This window comes from Beta vulgaris, chromosome 3, assembly GCF_026745355.1.
Source record: "Beta vulgaris subsp. vulgaris cultivar EL10 chromosome 3, EL10.2, whole genome shotgun sequence".
In the NCBI taxonomy this organism is placed as follows: Eukaryota; Viridiplantae; Streptophyta; class Magnoliopsida; order Caryophyllales; family Amaranthaceae; genus Beta; species Beta vulgaris.
This window is the reverse complement of record NC_079204.1, coordinates 6,906,953-6,923,028: the sequence shown is the minus strand read 5'-3', so window position 1 is coordinate 6,923,028 and position 16,076 is coordinate 6,906,953. Positions and strand designations below refer to the sequence as shown.

General features: G+C 35.1%; 2 protein-coding genes across 2 annotated transcripts; one reads left to right on the top strand and one right to left on the bottom strand.

Moving 5' to 3' along the window:
* Positions 1 to 834: 834 nt before the first annotated feature.
* Positions 835 to 2,107, bottom strand: LOC104888440 (uncharacterized). Its single transcript, XM_010673412.4, has 3 exons — positions 1,611 to 2,107; positions 1,471 to 1,521; positions 835 to 1,362 (listed from the first exon to the last, which is right to left on the bottom strand). Exons 1-3 carry the CDS (start codon positions 1,737 to 1,739, stop codon positions 1,006 to 1,008), a joined length of 537 nt encoding a protein of 178 aa, XP_010671714.1. The 5' UTR covers positions 1,740 to 2,107; the 3' UTR covers positions 835 to 1,005.
* Positions 2,108 to 7,973: 5,866 nt separating this feature from the next.
* Positions 7,974 to 16,047, top strand: LOC104888439 (uncharacterized). The gene is made up of 13 exons (XM_010673411.4): positions 7,974 to 8,434; positions 9,519 to 9,705; positions 9,988 to 10,060; positions 11,179 to 11,326; positions 12,398 to 12,507; positions 13,196 to 13,336; positions 13,415 to 13,556; positions 13,634 to 13,777; positions 14,235 to 14,395; positions 14,495 to 14,569; positions 14,731 to 14,869; positions 15,157 to 15,426; positions 15,679 to 16,047. The coding sequence occupies exons 1-13, from the start codon at positions 8,084 to 8,086 to the stop codon at positions 15,829 to 15,831; spliced, it is 2,094 nt and encodes a 697-aa protein (XP_010671713.1). The 5' UTR covers positions 7,974 to 8,083; the 3' UTR covers positions 15,832 to 16,047.
* The last annotated feature ends 29 nt before the right edge of the window (positions 16,048 to 16,076 follow it).

Genomic DNA, 16,076 nt, shown 5'->3' with positions numbered 1-16,076 from the left:
TATGGACAACCAGATTCACTGGGAGAGAAAAAAGGAGAAAAGGTTTAGGGTTGCCAATTAATGAGAAGTAGGGCAACATTTTGACTAAGAGTTCCCTAATCCATATCTATGAACTTAAAATCACTTATTAGGAGCAAACTCATCTTGAAAGTTGGAAACCCTTTCACTTAGCACTTGAGAATCTCAATGGAAGTAACGACTATATACCAACATCATATCTTTTGGGAAACAATCGGCATGATATCTTATTAGACAATGCTTATACAGTAGCAACTATCATGGAAACATGGGGATAAATTACAAGCGTTGATGTGGAGGAATTTGTGGTTGTCGTTTCTTTTTTTACGGTACTGTAAATATTTTAGGAAACATGATACTCTCTGTGCCAACGCCATGCCACCATCCCACGAGGTCACACGACGCATGAGTGCTATATCACTAAGTGCTTGTTCGGTTGACATTGTTTAATATGGGAAATTAGAATTCCTATGATTTGGAATTTTTTAATGTTGTTTGGTTGACAAATTCATGAGAAGTAGAAATTTCTGTAAAGTTTCACTTTCCATAAAATGGAGGAAATTACTTACCTAGGGGTCCTAAGCAAGTGGAAATTTCCATGGAAATTTTCATTTCTCATAAATCACCAAACTATTTTTAGCAAATCCTAGAAAATATAATTACATTAAAAAATAAATTTCTAAGGAATTCATACTTCATACATTCAACCAAACAAGCATTAAATATGCTCCGACGAACACTCCGGCCAGCGAACCACTGCTTCCATCATGTGGGTGGATAACCAACAAATCTATACAATGAACTAAATAAACCACATGACAAAACTCACAAACATTATCAATTTATCAATCAAAAGCCATTAAAACATTTTACTAGTCTCATCTTTAATTTCTCGTTAGGACATATTCACAAACATCTAGGATGCAATATTCTCATTACAAACTTTCCTACTACAACAACAACAAAAAAAAAAAAAAACTAAGTTAATTAAGCAGACATGCAAATATCAGATAATTTCTTCTTCTTCTGAATATTCTTCTTCGATCTAGGCTTAGTCAAATGAACTGGATCAAACACCTCTCTCACCTTCTTCTTCCTCCCACGCTTCTTCTTAACACACATTTCCTGCAACTCAAAATTTCCTTCATTTTCGTCAACATTTCGGTCAAAGGAGAGAGATTGAACAGATTCAATTGGGAAATCACGCCATTGAAGTGTATCAAGGTCATCATTAACTTGATCAACAGTAAGTGGACGATTATAAATCGATAGATTTTCATTCAATGTCGAACGTTGAGGATTCATGAAATCTTCTATCTCACTCAATGCATCCAGTACATTCCTCTACAAAATCAAATAATAATAATAACAATACGAAATCATTATTGATTATTACTCCAAAATTACAAATACTGTGATGTAGAAGATTGAAGAGATAGAAAGAAAGAAGACCTTGCGTAAGTTTTCACGACGAAACTTGAAAAATCCGTGCATATGGATTATCTAAATGGAGATATAATGTCAGATTATTATAGTGAAGTAGTCATTTTAGATGATTTTGAAGAAAATTGTGGAGAGAAGAGAGAGAAAACCTGATTGAGTTTGTCAGTGGTTAAATTAGTGGTTTTAGGATCTTCAACATAGATATCGTAGTCTTCGAGTTGGAGTTTTTTGGATTTGAGGTTTGTTCCCATTTTCTCTGTTTTTCCTAAGCTTTGCATCCTTTTTTTTCTTTTTCGGTTATTTGGGGTAGTGTAACTAGACTGGCGGAGAGAGAGGAGAATCGGGAGAAGAGACTTGCAAAATTGAAGAGAAGTTTTTTTTAATTGGTGGTTCTCGTATAGGGTCACTCACCCGACCCCAAAGGTGTAACGCCCCGACTCCTAAGCATCGTTAATTCATTAATTAACTCTTACTTAGCAGCGGAAGACTTAACTTAGTCGGTGCGTTACTGCCGTACTTTCCTTTTGGAAAATACAAGGCAACATAAGTTCGTTAAAGAACGTAACTTTATAAATATTAAACTTCATAACTAACTTAGAAATGCGTAAATAACTAGGTGAAACATAATTAAGGTTCATAAACTAATGTTCTCAAGCTTAGAATACATATTAATAAGAGTCTGCATAATTTAAGTAGTAATTATTCCTCACTGCTACGCCATTTCGTCATCCCCGTCATTACCTAAAACAGAAAAACAAAACGTCATGAGCCGAAGCCCAGTAACATACTACTCTAACATCGTAAATTCATTTCAATTCATTTTAGTTGCAAACAGGGAGGAGAGAGAATAGAGTAAAAACATTTCGTAAACATTTTATGTAAACATAAATTCATTATTATCTTCATAATCATTATCATAATTATCTTATTGGTATCTTGGCGAGTATAACATACAGGGACGTCTCCCATCATCATCATCATCATCATAATCATAGGGCAATAGCCACCAGGGACATCGTCCCTAACCAGAAGGTGGCATAAAGCCATGCATAGTGCGGTGCCACCAGGGACAATTGTCCCTAACCAGAAGGTGGCGTTTCCGCCATAGAATAGAACGGTACGTGCACGACCAACATAACATCGTACTGCCAAGAACCATCTTTCACTTTTGTTTATCATGTTTCATTTCTTTTTATTCATACATTATACGTCACAATCATCATGGAAATCATATTCTTTAATATTTCGCAATCCATCATAAATTACGTAACGTCATGAAATATCATGTTCATAAAAAGTATTTCATATCCCGCAATCCATAAAAGCATACATTTAACATAAACATTATAAATATCAACATAAACAGATATTTAGAAAGGGAATGTGGGTGTTAGCAGTAGACGTTACCTCAAATCCTGCTTAGTAACTTTGATAGCCGGGGGAGGCTTGTAATATCCCTTTTTCCTTAATCTAACCAATAATTGATAACGAGACGATTAATATCGTAACATTCCTCATATGTTATTATAGTTATAAGGTTGACTCGTTAACCATAATAATTGCGGAACTATGTATATTCACTTATTTACTAAACTTTATAAGTACCGTCTTATTACTTAAATAATTATTACTATTATTATTACTATTGCATTAGCTTTTATAAAAACTTGTCATATTTAAATATTGATAGATTAAGGTTAATAATATGAACTTAATAAAATAAAGGATAAGATTACCTAGTATTATATTTGCTAAACTTGTTTCACCCAACTTGCCAATTAATTACGCTAAGTCATTTACTTAGATTTTACATTTAACATTGTAGTAAATTAGTAACTAGTTGTAATTTTACGTATTACTTCCAATAATATAAATGGGTAGTCAATAGGTACTAGTATCAACATTTCATAAACTTACGTGAATTGTTTTTAGTAAAATATGGTTAGGTACATTAGGCCCAAAATCACTAATCAAGTTCAATTATTAAACAATATTAATACTTATCTAAACCTTAAGACTTATCTCCTATATATTTTTTTTATATGTCTTTGCCTACATTACTTATTGAGAAATTACATGAAGTCATATTATTATCATAACCTCCTTCATTTAAAATAATCATTTCATTTTCGTACATCTAACTCACATTAGAACTTATTCTGATTATCAGTAAAGTATGCTTACCCATGATTTAGTGGATATGTATGAGTTACGAGTTTCCGCATGTATGTAAATTAAATCAAATTTTATAGTAATTAATTTATCTTGTTCACATGACAATAATTTAGATCAAGTTTTTATGACTAACGTTAGAGTTGAAGAATTAAATAGTAATATATATGGTTGATTACTTTTAACAAGTTTGTACATGGATTTATGATATAATAGTTAGACCTTAAGATGCATTAGCTTATCTAGACTACATCTTAATATGTTTGTCATATTTTAGGCCCATATATCAATAATCAGGCTCATATATTAAATGAGCCCACAAATCATCATTAAACTAGCAGAATTATATCAAGAGAGAAATGAAAGGAAACAGAACATGGTTCATATAACTTGCGGCAGAGGGCGTGCGACAGCCGTGCTTCGCCGGAAATTGAGAATGCAGCGCGGCACTGGCTGAGGGTCGAAGTGGCGGGCCGCGAAGGTGGTTTCGTTCGTGGTGGAGGCTCGACGCAGGTGAGGGAGAGAGAAGGGAGTGCGTGAGAGGCGAGGGTGGTCGTGGCAGCTATGGTATACGAAGTCACAAGTGGTGATGGTGGTGTTGTGTGGTGCGGCACAGGTGATGGTTGGTGGTGCCGTCGTGACGGTGCGGCGCGTGGTCGAAGAGGGAGAAAGGTGCTGCGAGAGAAACGAAGTGCAGGTTGAACGGTTGCTGGGTAGGTGGAGGTCCGTGGGTGTTCGGTGTTGGCTGGTTGCGGGGCGACGGGTGGCGAAGTGGTGGTGCGGTGGTGGTCGCCCAAAAACAGAGGAGGAAGCAAGCAGTGGTTAATTTTTTTGTATTAGTTTTGGCTTAAATTAACTCCAAAATTTCTGATTTTCGGTTTTGTTTTGTGTTGGCAAAACTTGGGAATCAATCGGTATTTATAGAATTGTTGGAGGTTGCCATTGCCTTGCTGTTCAGTTTATAATTCAAAGCTTATGAACTTTGGTCAAGTTACTTAATGAGGAAGATTGAAAATTCAAACTTTGAGGCTTCTTCCAGTTTTGTGGATATTGTAGAAAATTTTATTGACTAATGAAGAAAATTTCTGACATGGGTGTTGAAATGTAATGGTGAATATTTGATTTCATGTGTGAACATGAAGATATGTCGAGAAAGAAGGAAATTGGAGGAGGAGAAGTAGGCGTGTAGACTCAGGGACATTTTTGTATTTCTATTTTTACTTAAGTATAAGTACTTGTTTTATTGTCCACAAGTTAGATTAAATAAAGGAAACTTAAAATAGCTTATTATACATTTTAATATCTATAATTCTTGTTTTTGTTAGTTTGGAAATATTTAATTTATAATTAATCCGATAATTAGTATTACTTAAATACGGGATATTACAAAAGGTCTAAGAAGCTTCAAACTCTCCTTTCTCCAATAATATAGAAATTTATACTTGAGAGTTGAGATATGAACTTTGATCTCCCATGTGTGAAATAAGAAATTATATCATTGAAAACCAAGGGTCTTTGATACTAAATTATTTACTAAGGCTATGTGCAGTTCACCTTATTTTTGCTTATTTCAGATCAGATCAGATCAGATCAGAAAAAATAAGTTCAGATCAGATCATGCTTATATTTAAAAATCATTATTACTATTAAATATCTTTCATTACATATTAGTAAAAATTATAATAATTGAATATTAATAAAGTACTCATTGAGACGAATCAAACAAGACCCACATGACTATATTTTTTCTTATATATTGAGAAAAATCTAAAAGATAAGATCTTGTAATCAGATCAGATCAGATCAGAAAAAAAATAAGTTCAGATCAGATCAGATCAGTTCAGAAAATTTCAGGTGAACTAAACATAGTCTAATGCCTTGTTTGGTTGTATATGGGAAGTCATACTTCCTAGGAAGTTATTTTTTCCATGTATTTGAAATTCCTAGGAAGTGTAAAGTTGTGTTTGGTTGATAATGGGAAGTAGAACTTCCTATGGGAAGCTCTACTTACCTAGGGGGACCTAGGTAAGTAACTTCCTCCATTTTGGAGGAAGTATAACATCCTAGGAAGTGCAAATTCCCATGATTTTGCCAACCAAACAATTTCATATACTTCTACTTCGTATGAATTTGCACTTCCCATGATTTATTTTGTCAACCAAACAAGGCCTAAGAGCATCAATATTAATTAACATCCCCATAATTTCTCTCTCTTCATTTCATTCGTCCACATCATTTTCCACTAACTTTATCACATACCCTTCTCATTTCACAATTCCACACCTACATTCATTAATCTCCCCATTTACCTTCTCTCTCCTACTTTTCCATACCCCACCTTCTTTTCTCTCTTCTACTTTTCCATACCCCACCTCCTTTTCTCTCTCCTACTTTCGATATCCCACCAATATCAATAAAATAATTTGATTCATCACATTCACCCATTTTTCCTTTGCGGTTTAATTTGACAATTACATAATTACTAATTATAATAATTTACTACGAAAAAATCGTAATTTGCATTTTGTTGATATCTATTTCTATAATTAGGATGATTGGGATCCATAATTATCAAATAAGATTTATGAAATACTTAATGAAAAATTTTGGATTTTTCGGACTGTTGAAAATATATCAAGATTGGTCTCTATTTATAGAGGATAAAAAAATATGACCGTTGGTATAAATTTTTTTTGTTCATTATATATAAAAAGTTATGGCATTTTTAATCAACGGTAATATTACCGTTGTAAAAGTTAAAGCAGCGACACATGGCGTGTTGTGGTTGGTTCAGACGTTGGTATTTGCAGCATGACACATGGCGTGTTGTGGTTGGCAGACTGATTTTTTTTTCACAAATAAAAATTTGGGGAACGGCTGTTTCATGCGGGATTCTTCCCATTTGTCTTCCACGTGGCGACGCACATAGGCCACCATTATTGGATGGTTTCCTATGTATTGGTATTCCACATTCTTGGGTCACCTATTTACATTCATGGGAAGGTTCTTTTTTGCATTTTTTTTGCAGTGGAAAACCTAAATACCCATGAATGTGGATGCTCTAACACCCTAAATATATTTTTAAACTGTATATATACCTCTATTCCTTTTCATCTTCCAATTTTTTCTTCTATTTACGTTTCCCCAACACCAAATCCATAGAAGCCGCTACCACCAACACCGCCACCGTCACCACCACCACAATAATAAGAAATGCCGCAACAGTCCAACATTAGTAAGAAATATCGCAACTTTTGAAATATTTTTTAAAAAAATATGATGGGGAGTCCACCATGGACGCCCCACCACAAGTGCATGTGCCTACCGAAAAATCTAATCCGCAAAAGTTACAGGTGATGTGACTGGAGATGATGTTGGAGAAGTGGGCGAGTAATAACGATGCCAGAGAAGTGGTCGGGTGATGATAATGTCGTTCAACTTCCTTTAATGGGTGATGAGAGAGAGTGAGAGTGTGCAAGGAAGTATTAGAGTGGGAGAGTGAGAGTGTGCGAGGAAGTATTAGAGTGGGAGAGTGAGAGTGTGTGAGGGAATGGGTTTGGTGGTATAAATACATGTGTGTATTTTAGGCGTTAGTAGGAAAAAATAGGACGACGTTTAGCAAATCAGTTAAAAAATTAGTAACGTTATATAAAAACTTACAAATGTTGCACAAAAAATTGAATGCAGATTGGAACAATTTTTTGTTTCACCCCGGTTGAATTAGACATAAGTTTAAATTGCATATTCTAATCCCTAGAGGTTAATTGACGTGATAAACAAATGGGGTCAAATTATTTACGTATTCATAAGAATCGAGTGGTAAAATCATCAACTTGAACTTGACCTATTTATTAGATTGGTTGGAAAAACAATCCCATCAAACTATTTATCAATTTTTATTAATATTTCGGCCAAACTAATGGATTGGTATAAATAATGAGTTGCTTGCGACTTCGCGACATATTGGTATTAATTAAAAAGCTACCAACGCCATATAGGTATAGAAAATAGAGGTAATTTGACAAATTGATATATAAAAAAACTCTGCAATCATATATACCTAGATTTTACTCTAATTTAAGACTTTACTGTCGTGTTTAACTAGAACTCGTGCTTAAATCGTAACAAATAATTTTAAATCTTATATGTACTTTGTTTTCCCCATCTTTCTCTTTTATAATGGCACAATAACAAAAACAGTAATTGTTATAGGTTAGTGGTCAATTGTGTCTTTGTGAATTGTGAATTTTTGATACAAGTTTTCCCCCAAAACAAAAAGTAAGAAAAATTATATTTACGACGTCGTTTATTGTACACAAATGACCTAAACTCTCCCATCACATAATTTTCCCGCGCAAATCCAATACTTCGGCTGCCGAAATCCAAAACTCTTTCTCTCTCTTCATGCAAAGAAGAACAATTACCCAATCCGCTCAATTCCACATCCTAAATGAATTTATTCAGCAAAAAAACCTCCATTATCAATGGCATAGTAAAATCTTCCTCCTCCATGGATTTAGACGATACACAACTTCAATTTCGAGCAATTACAGAAAACGAACACGAAGATCAACAGCAACAAGATGATACGGATCAATTTATCAAATTCATTGATTACGCAAGGACAATTCTCTCTCCTTCACTTAACGATGAAGATGAAGAAGGCGAAGCGACTTCCGATTCAGAGGAGAGAGAAAGAGAAGGGCCTGGATGGAGTTGGATAGCTTCTCGTGTACTCAAGACTTGTATTTCTTATTCCAGTGGTGTTACCTCCGCCATTCTCTTATCTGAACTCTCTCAGGTAAACTCCTCTTTTGTCATATTTTTTTTTTGTAGTTTTGATTGCAAGAATCATACGATTTTTATGAAAACTTGCGCTAATGGCTTAAATCCGTAGTCAATTCTATCTCCGATAAGATTAGTTGAAAATTGAATTCAGTTTTCAGATTAGATTGGAGAATGTATGTACGCTTGTATGAAAGCATTTGCTAATGGCTTAAATAAATCTGTAGTCAATCATATCTTCGACAAGATTAGTTGGTGATTGAATTCAAATTAGATTGGAAAATGTACGCTTTTATGAAAGCATGTGCTAATGGCTCAAATCTGTAGTCAATCGTATTTCCAATAAGAGTAGTTGATAATTGAAATTGATTCCGATAATTGTTTTTGTGTTCGTGATAGTCAGAAAAGAAGTTCTTGCTCCAAGTTGTTCATGACAATAGTGTTGTTGTTATTTAGTGAGTGTAGCTAAATACTTTCTCCGTTTAGAAATAGTTGTACCATTTGTATAGTGTTTACTATTCATATATTGCACTTTGATTGTCTTTAGTGATTTATATTTTAGTAAAAACAGTCATATGAGATCTTGTTGGATTCGTATCAATGTATATTGTTTTAATATCAACTTTTTATAATTTCTACTTATTGATAATTAGAGATATTAATGCTTGAATAATGCATTGGCAAACGTGAAAACATGAAATGGTGCAACTATTTTTAAATGGAGGGAGTATGTTTGAAGTCTAATGGTGGAGTTTTGATTTTCAATATTTTGCACAAAATCAAATTAATATCCACCTTCGTGGAAGTTATATTACTAGTTTTTAGGATAGATTTTATGTTTGATCTCATGCTTATATTCTCCAAAATTGTTGCGTGGAATGACAAGAAAATTTGTACTACAACATCAATTATTTTGGCAGAGAATCTCATGATCATTTTTGGTAGTAAGTAGTGTAGTCATGATTCTAGGTGACACCTTACAAAAAGAGAGAAGTTTTATTCAAAAAATTAGGAACAAAATGCTTAAAAGTCTAAGGTGATTAAATACAAGAAGTTTTTAATTAATTTTAGTTGTGTATTTGATTGATTGGAGTTGGCAGGCATGGAGTGAACAGAGGAAAACTAGCGCGCCTAGGAAAAGGCCAGATTGCATTAACCAACTGAAGAAGAAGAACAAGAGAGCTAGGCTGCTGAGTACAGTCACAATCGACACGATTTATGAGAAGAACTTTTTGTCTCTAAATAGTGTTCTAGAAGCTGTAGTTGTTGATACCTTTGTTCTTCCAGGTTGGTAGTTATTGTGATTTGTGGACTGGTTATTTATGTGTCTGATGATAAGTTAATAAGCGAAAAACTGAACCTTACACACACTCACCTTTCTGCAACTTTGAAGGGATTGAGAATTTGGGTTAGCATTCCCTCTTACTTCTCTTAATATAAGTCCGGGGTCAACATCAACACTTCCATGTTGTCTTATCCTAATATGCATTATATACTTTTTGGTTGTGTGAAACAGTAGTTCACCACTATATATGTAATTGATAATTATGTCTGAATACCTGTTTTCAGGCACCAACATTTACATGATTACCCTGGGTGATTTTTGGAGCTCAAATACCATTGATCTTTATCTCCATAGAAGGTACGTCTCTACATCATGCTCCCAATAAATAATTTCCTCTCGCTGTATTCTTTAATTCAATTGCCTTGTGCTACATATATCTTTGAGAAACGGACTCTCATCTTTGCTTATGGTTCATCATACCTGAAACTTTTTCTTCCTTTTACCAAGGGGGTGGCTTTGCCAGCTTGCTAACTCAGGTCATGCTCCGTTTACTTCCCGACTCCTATATTTATTAGCCCTCAACTCCATGTAATGAATTGGAACTCTGCAATTCACACAAGCACTCAAGGTATTCTCAAAATTGTTCACACTCAATAAGAACTCAAATTCAGCAGCCAGAGAGAGAGAATTGATTATTGAAAGCAAAAATAATTACAAGCTGTTCTTGGCATTCGAGAGGCCAGATCTCTCCTACTAGTGTTTCCCTTACAATTTTCTGAATGCCTTTCTCTCTCTTCTCTTTTTCTTTTATAGCTACAGCAGCCACACTCACCTGACACATGAGTGACACCTCAGCAGACAATTAACATAATTTGTTATGCATTCCCACTCCTTTGATTCCTTCTGCCACGCCTAGAATAAGTGAGCACTATAGGAGGCCTCTCCCTAGCTGGGTTTGTTACACTCCACTTGAACTTATATTAGCATTAGAATGAATTTATTTCATCGTCTCTGGATTGAACTTATCTTTCAGCTCTGAATTGAAATTCTATGTCTGAACCTGAACTTACTGACCATGAATTGGACTTATCCAAATCTCTTTGCCTTGAATTGAACATTTGAACTTATCCGAATCTCTTTGCCTTGAATTGAACTTATCTAAATTGTTGACCTTAGATTGAACTTATTAGACTTGTAACTCAATTGTAATGGTGAAAAGAATAGGGCTTTGTTACCCATGAAACCTGCTATATTTGCTGGTAGTGTTTAATTGGAGGCGTAAAGGAATACACTCTTGCTACATCTTTATGATTACCACATGTATGAAGTCTTGGCTTCTTTCTGACATCGCAAATCAATCTCTTCACAGTGTTTGTTAAATATCCTTAAATGTATAGAAATTGACATAAGATAATGAAACTTGCTTAAACGTATATGTGGAATGAGTTAAAATTCTGCTCTACAACATATTGCAGATATTATGATCTGGTATCTCCTGCTAATGGGATATTAAAGAAAGGGAGGGAAGTCTTTCTCACAGGCTGCTATCTTCGAAGTGCTAATGAAGGGTCTGTCAGTCCTCGACTTTTGCCAACAGATTATTTGGTCATATTGTTGGATGAGGTAATTGATTGAGCTTTCTGTTATTGTTTAACTCCCTTGTAATGTTGATATGTTAAAGCTGGCATGCCATACTTGCTACAAGACTAGATGCTTGCTTTTATGAAACAAGAAACCATTTTTGCAGGATTATGTTAGAGGTCCATTAAAAAGTCATAGATTGTTTTGATAAGACGTTATTTTGTAAGTTCGTTACGATTCTGTTTTTTAGTTCTGTGTCCTACAACTATAGACAAGCAAATTAATGACCACTAGAAGAGGAAAATTACGGTTTGTTGTTGATTTTTTATCAGACATATAAGGCTCATTTAAGAATAAGAAAGTATGACTGTATTTAAACACTATCTCCATTTGATCTGAAGCCATTCGTACTTCATCAGTCATTAATGTACCTTCTTTGCACATATCTCCTCCTGAGAGTCTCCTAGCCAATGCATAATTTCATGTAAGCTTTTTCCTTCTTTTGTCTGTATCGGATTTAAAGTAAAGCACTGCCAGAATAAAACTGTTTATATTGAATATTACGAGTCTGTTTGTAGAAAGGAAAAGATTTGTCAAGAATAGTTGTAAGTATTTGTGGGAAATATTTTGTCAAGAAGAGTTGTGATTATTTGCGTAACTGTTCCCATCTTCAAGTGCATTTTCATTGTTACATTCTTGGATACAGCTAATGCAGACCAAGCATCAGTATCTTATATAGGAAGATGTATGCCTATATTTATGCGTGAAACAATGTAAACAAACTGTTGCATAATGTGGCACTTTGGTGCTGGGAGAAAAATGGAGGTAACATGTGAGGTTTTTTATACAAAAAATATGCAACTGGTCTTGGCTAATTGTCTTCTGGAGGAAGTGTAGGCTTTGCAGACAGTTGCTACCGTGGTTTCTTTGCTAAATATGCCACATGAGCTTTTTATTCATTGGTTTTGAATAATCAATTAAATCAGTAGAGTACTGTTCGGTTATTTATTAATTTGATTCTTGACTCTTTGGTGTTAGTTCTTGCTTTATGGCGAGTTCTGATCATGGATATTGTTAAAGAACATGAATTTGCTAAATATTGCATAATTGCAGGAGCAAGATGATGATGCCATGCTATTAGGAGCTCAATTTTGCACAGACTCCTTTTCCTCTGTTTCTTTGGATGTTGCAAATGAAGGGATATCCTTGTCGTTATACGCTAGGTAAAGGAACATTCTTGGCTTTTGTAATTGTTGATTTTGTCCTACTGCATGTGCTTTCCAAAGAAAAAGTTCGCTAGTTCAGATTGATTTCTTATTGAACAAGCATGCACCAAACCCCAAATGTGAGTATGCAAATACAGTTTTAGCAACTTACAATTTGTGCTCCCGTACCCCAAGTCCCTGACACTTTGTGTCTGATATCTGTAAGTTTTGTCACTGCATGTGCTTTCCAAAGAAAAAGTTCCCTGGTTCAGAAAGATTTCTTATTGAACAAGCATGCACCAAACCCCAAATGTGAGTAATTATGCAAATACAGTTTTGGCAACTTACGATTTGTGCTCCCGTACCCCAAGTCCCTGACACTTGTGTCTGATATCTGTAAATTTTGTCACTGCATGTGCTTTCCAAAGAAAAAGTTCCCTGGTTCAGAAAGATTTATTATTGAACAAGCATGCAACAAACTCCAAATGTGAGCCATTTATGTAAATAGAGTTTTAGAAACTTGGAGTTTGTGCGCCTGAAACCCAAGTCCCCAACACTTCGTATCTCATAATTTATACTTGTTGAACTTGCGTTGAAATATTTCTTTATAATGGGGATGTCAACATTTTTTCTCCTGACGTCATTTGGCAAAATGTGGCTTTGGTTGGCATTAAGTTCTTTACTAAAATTATCATTCTGTATCTAGGATTGAATCCGTAGGGCCTCTTGAAATACTGGAGAAGTTTGGTGGTACACAGAGGAAGCAGATTAGGTTAGTTGATAATGATAGCTCCAAGATGAATCTCCTCTTATGGGGTGAGCAAGTTGTGCTGGCTAATCTATTTAGGTAAAACTCTGTTGTTTCTGCTGCTTTCTTTGTGGCATATGTCTATGTTTTATTAACAGTAGCACAGTATTTGCTCAGCGTTGGAAGTATGCTTGCGATTGATCAACCATTCATTGCAAGTTCTTCAGAGAGTGATGTTGAAACAAACGAAAGCATTTGTCTCGAATATGGCAGTGCAACTCAGTTATATTTAGTTCCATTTGTTGGCCAAGGGGAACAGGTACGCCCGTTCTTCTTTTAAAGCATAATTACGTTGCACCAGTCTAGACGCAAGCAGTTATATATCTCTGGACTCAGGTATGTGTAGGATTGACGCCAAATAGATTGCGAGGATCCAAGCTTGGAACAGCTTCTTGTCCTACTCAAGCTCCTAAAGCCTCTCAAATGACCCTACCGTGTGACTCTCAAGGCTCTGTTGATTTTAGTAATTATCCTTTCCAGGTGAGCTGTCTCAACATTTTGCAGGTAGTTTTTGTCTTTTTGAAGTTATGGGAATAATATGTGCCATGCTGCTGCTGCTTGCCTGCAAGGCTGCACTTATGTGACTCACAGATAACTAAAACTAATTTTTTTAAGGACGTCATGTTTCATGTAGTTCATGCTCTATGAATACTTATCAGTACATGTAGTAAGACTATTAATTTGTGTACCCTCGGTGCTCAGTCCACCTAGCCATGATACACTCAACCGCAAATTGGTAGGCCCTTTCGTATAAATAGGAATCAGTATACATGTATCTTCCTTCAATGAGAGCGTATCACATATCACAAGCATAAATTTTTCTTATCCTATACACCATTAGTATCACCTCTATTGTGTAATCTGCTGTAGATGATATATTATTTCAACACAGTTTTACTCTAGTCTTCACCAATGTCTTACTTGTTCAGTCCTGCAGTCTTTTATAAGTGATCTGCATGAGAAGATGACTGGCATCAGCATCTACGGTGTTGTTATGGACATGTCCAGAGAAGCAAATACTACAAAACTTATCTTTAGCATGAGACTTCAAGACCTAACTGGAACTATCTGCGTAAAGCTGCATTTTTCTGAATCTTGGTATTGTTCAGCCTATTTGAGTTATTTAATGTCAGAACTTTTTGTTCAGTTGAGAATCAACTTTTTTGTTGGTTAAATTATCTTAATCATGTTCTTCAGGTCTTTGGGGAGATTAAGCCTTGGTCACACTGTGTACATTTCTGGTTTGTCATGCACCAAGATGAAGCATAAACGGTGATTAGTCCATCTTCTTTTCTTCCCTCTAGATTCTTTATACACGTCTAGTTTAAACATATTCTTTGATTATTAGCTTCTCTGATTGGTACTTGTAATCTGGTTTGAAATTGTATTCTTCTTCTCTACTCAGATTGTAATATTCCTAGTTAATTTTGCAGTTTAGAAGCACAATGGTTTCAGAATGATCCTGGAACTTCCTTTGTAAACCTAAGTTGCTTGCCTGCAATCCTGAACTCGTCCTGTCTTCACAAGCCATCCTACCTAGTTGATATGTCAAGAGAGAACACCGGCACACATGTATGGCTTCTTCTTCATTGCCATTCATTATATCGCCACTCGCGTGGCTACTTATGTGCTTTTTAAACATTTTCTGCTGGATTATCATTCATCAATTTGATAAACTTGCTCATACGTAAATGGTAAATAGCATAGAGAATGTAATCTATATTTCTTGTTTTTCTCTCTGTGATACTGCATTATTGTTTTTGTTTAAAACCATGCTTTGGACTAACTTTCTGTGATGACTGGGTTATAGTCTAATAACTTCTTTCCCTGTATCTTCTTTGGCCATCAAATTTATGCAGATTTGCAGAGTATGGCTGGACCAAATTGAACACTGTCATGTTAACACAAGATTAGCACACGTTGATTGTGGTCATTTTGTCAAGACAACTGCATCTGGTTCTGTGGAATGTGAGTTTTGCTGCTGCAGCTGTGAGATGATAACTAGGCGTGCTTTCCATCTAAAAATAACTGTGGCAGATGAGAGTGGCAAAGTTTTTGCATGGTGTACTGGTCAAACTGCCTCTGAAATTCTGCAAATATCTCCAGATGAATTCTATGAATTGCCTGAGGTATTCTTCTGCTTCACCAAATTTCTTCACCTCATAAACAAAATAATGAAAAAGGAAACTTTGCTTAATATATTCTTTTTCTCAAATTATTATTGGCAAAATTGTGCTCCACAATCTAAACTATGGCAGATTATTGGAAAACTTTTAATCTTCTCCTAAATTATTGGCAAAATTTGCTGAACATAATTTTTTGCCTGTTTGTTGAAAATGCAAATCATCTGACTGTTGCTTCCTTTGGCATTCTAATATCAGGAGGATCAAGTTATCTACCCGTGTTCTCTTGAGAATGAAAGATACATGGTAGCAATTATACACTGTGGTCAGCAGGAAACCCTTTTCAAGGAACGTGTGACAGCGGAAAATGACATGATCCCATGGGAGATCACCCGTGCCCTTAAATTATGAAGGTTCAACTTCTGATTGTACATTGATCTTTAAAATTTAGAAGTGTTGTCAGACATTTTTTTAAACATTCAACAAATGCACAAATAGCATGTTTATGTACCCAGAATCATGTAAATTTCAAGGGAAACTCACTCATGTTATGACAAAAGTGAATGGTGGCAATGCTCTATGTTTGAAATAGAAAAGACGCCATATTCATATACCGAAGTTTTGTGATTGTTAATGTTATTACTTGCAGAAAGCTT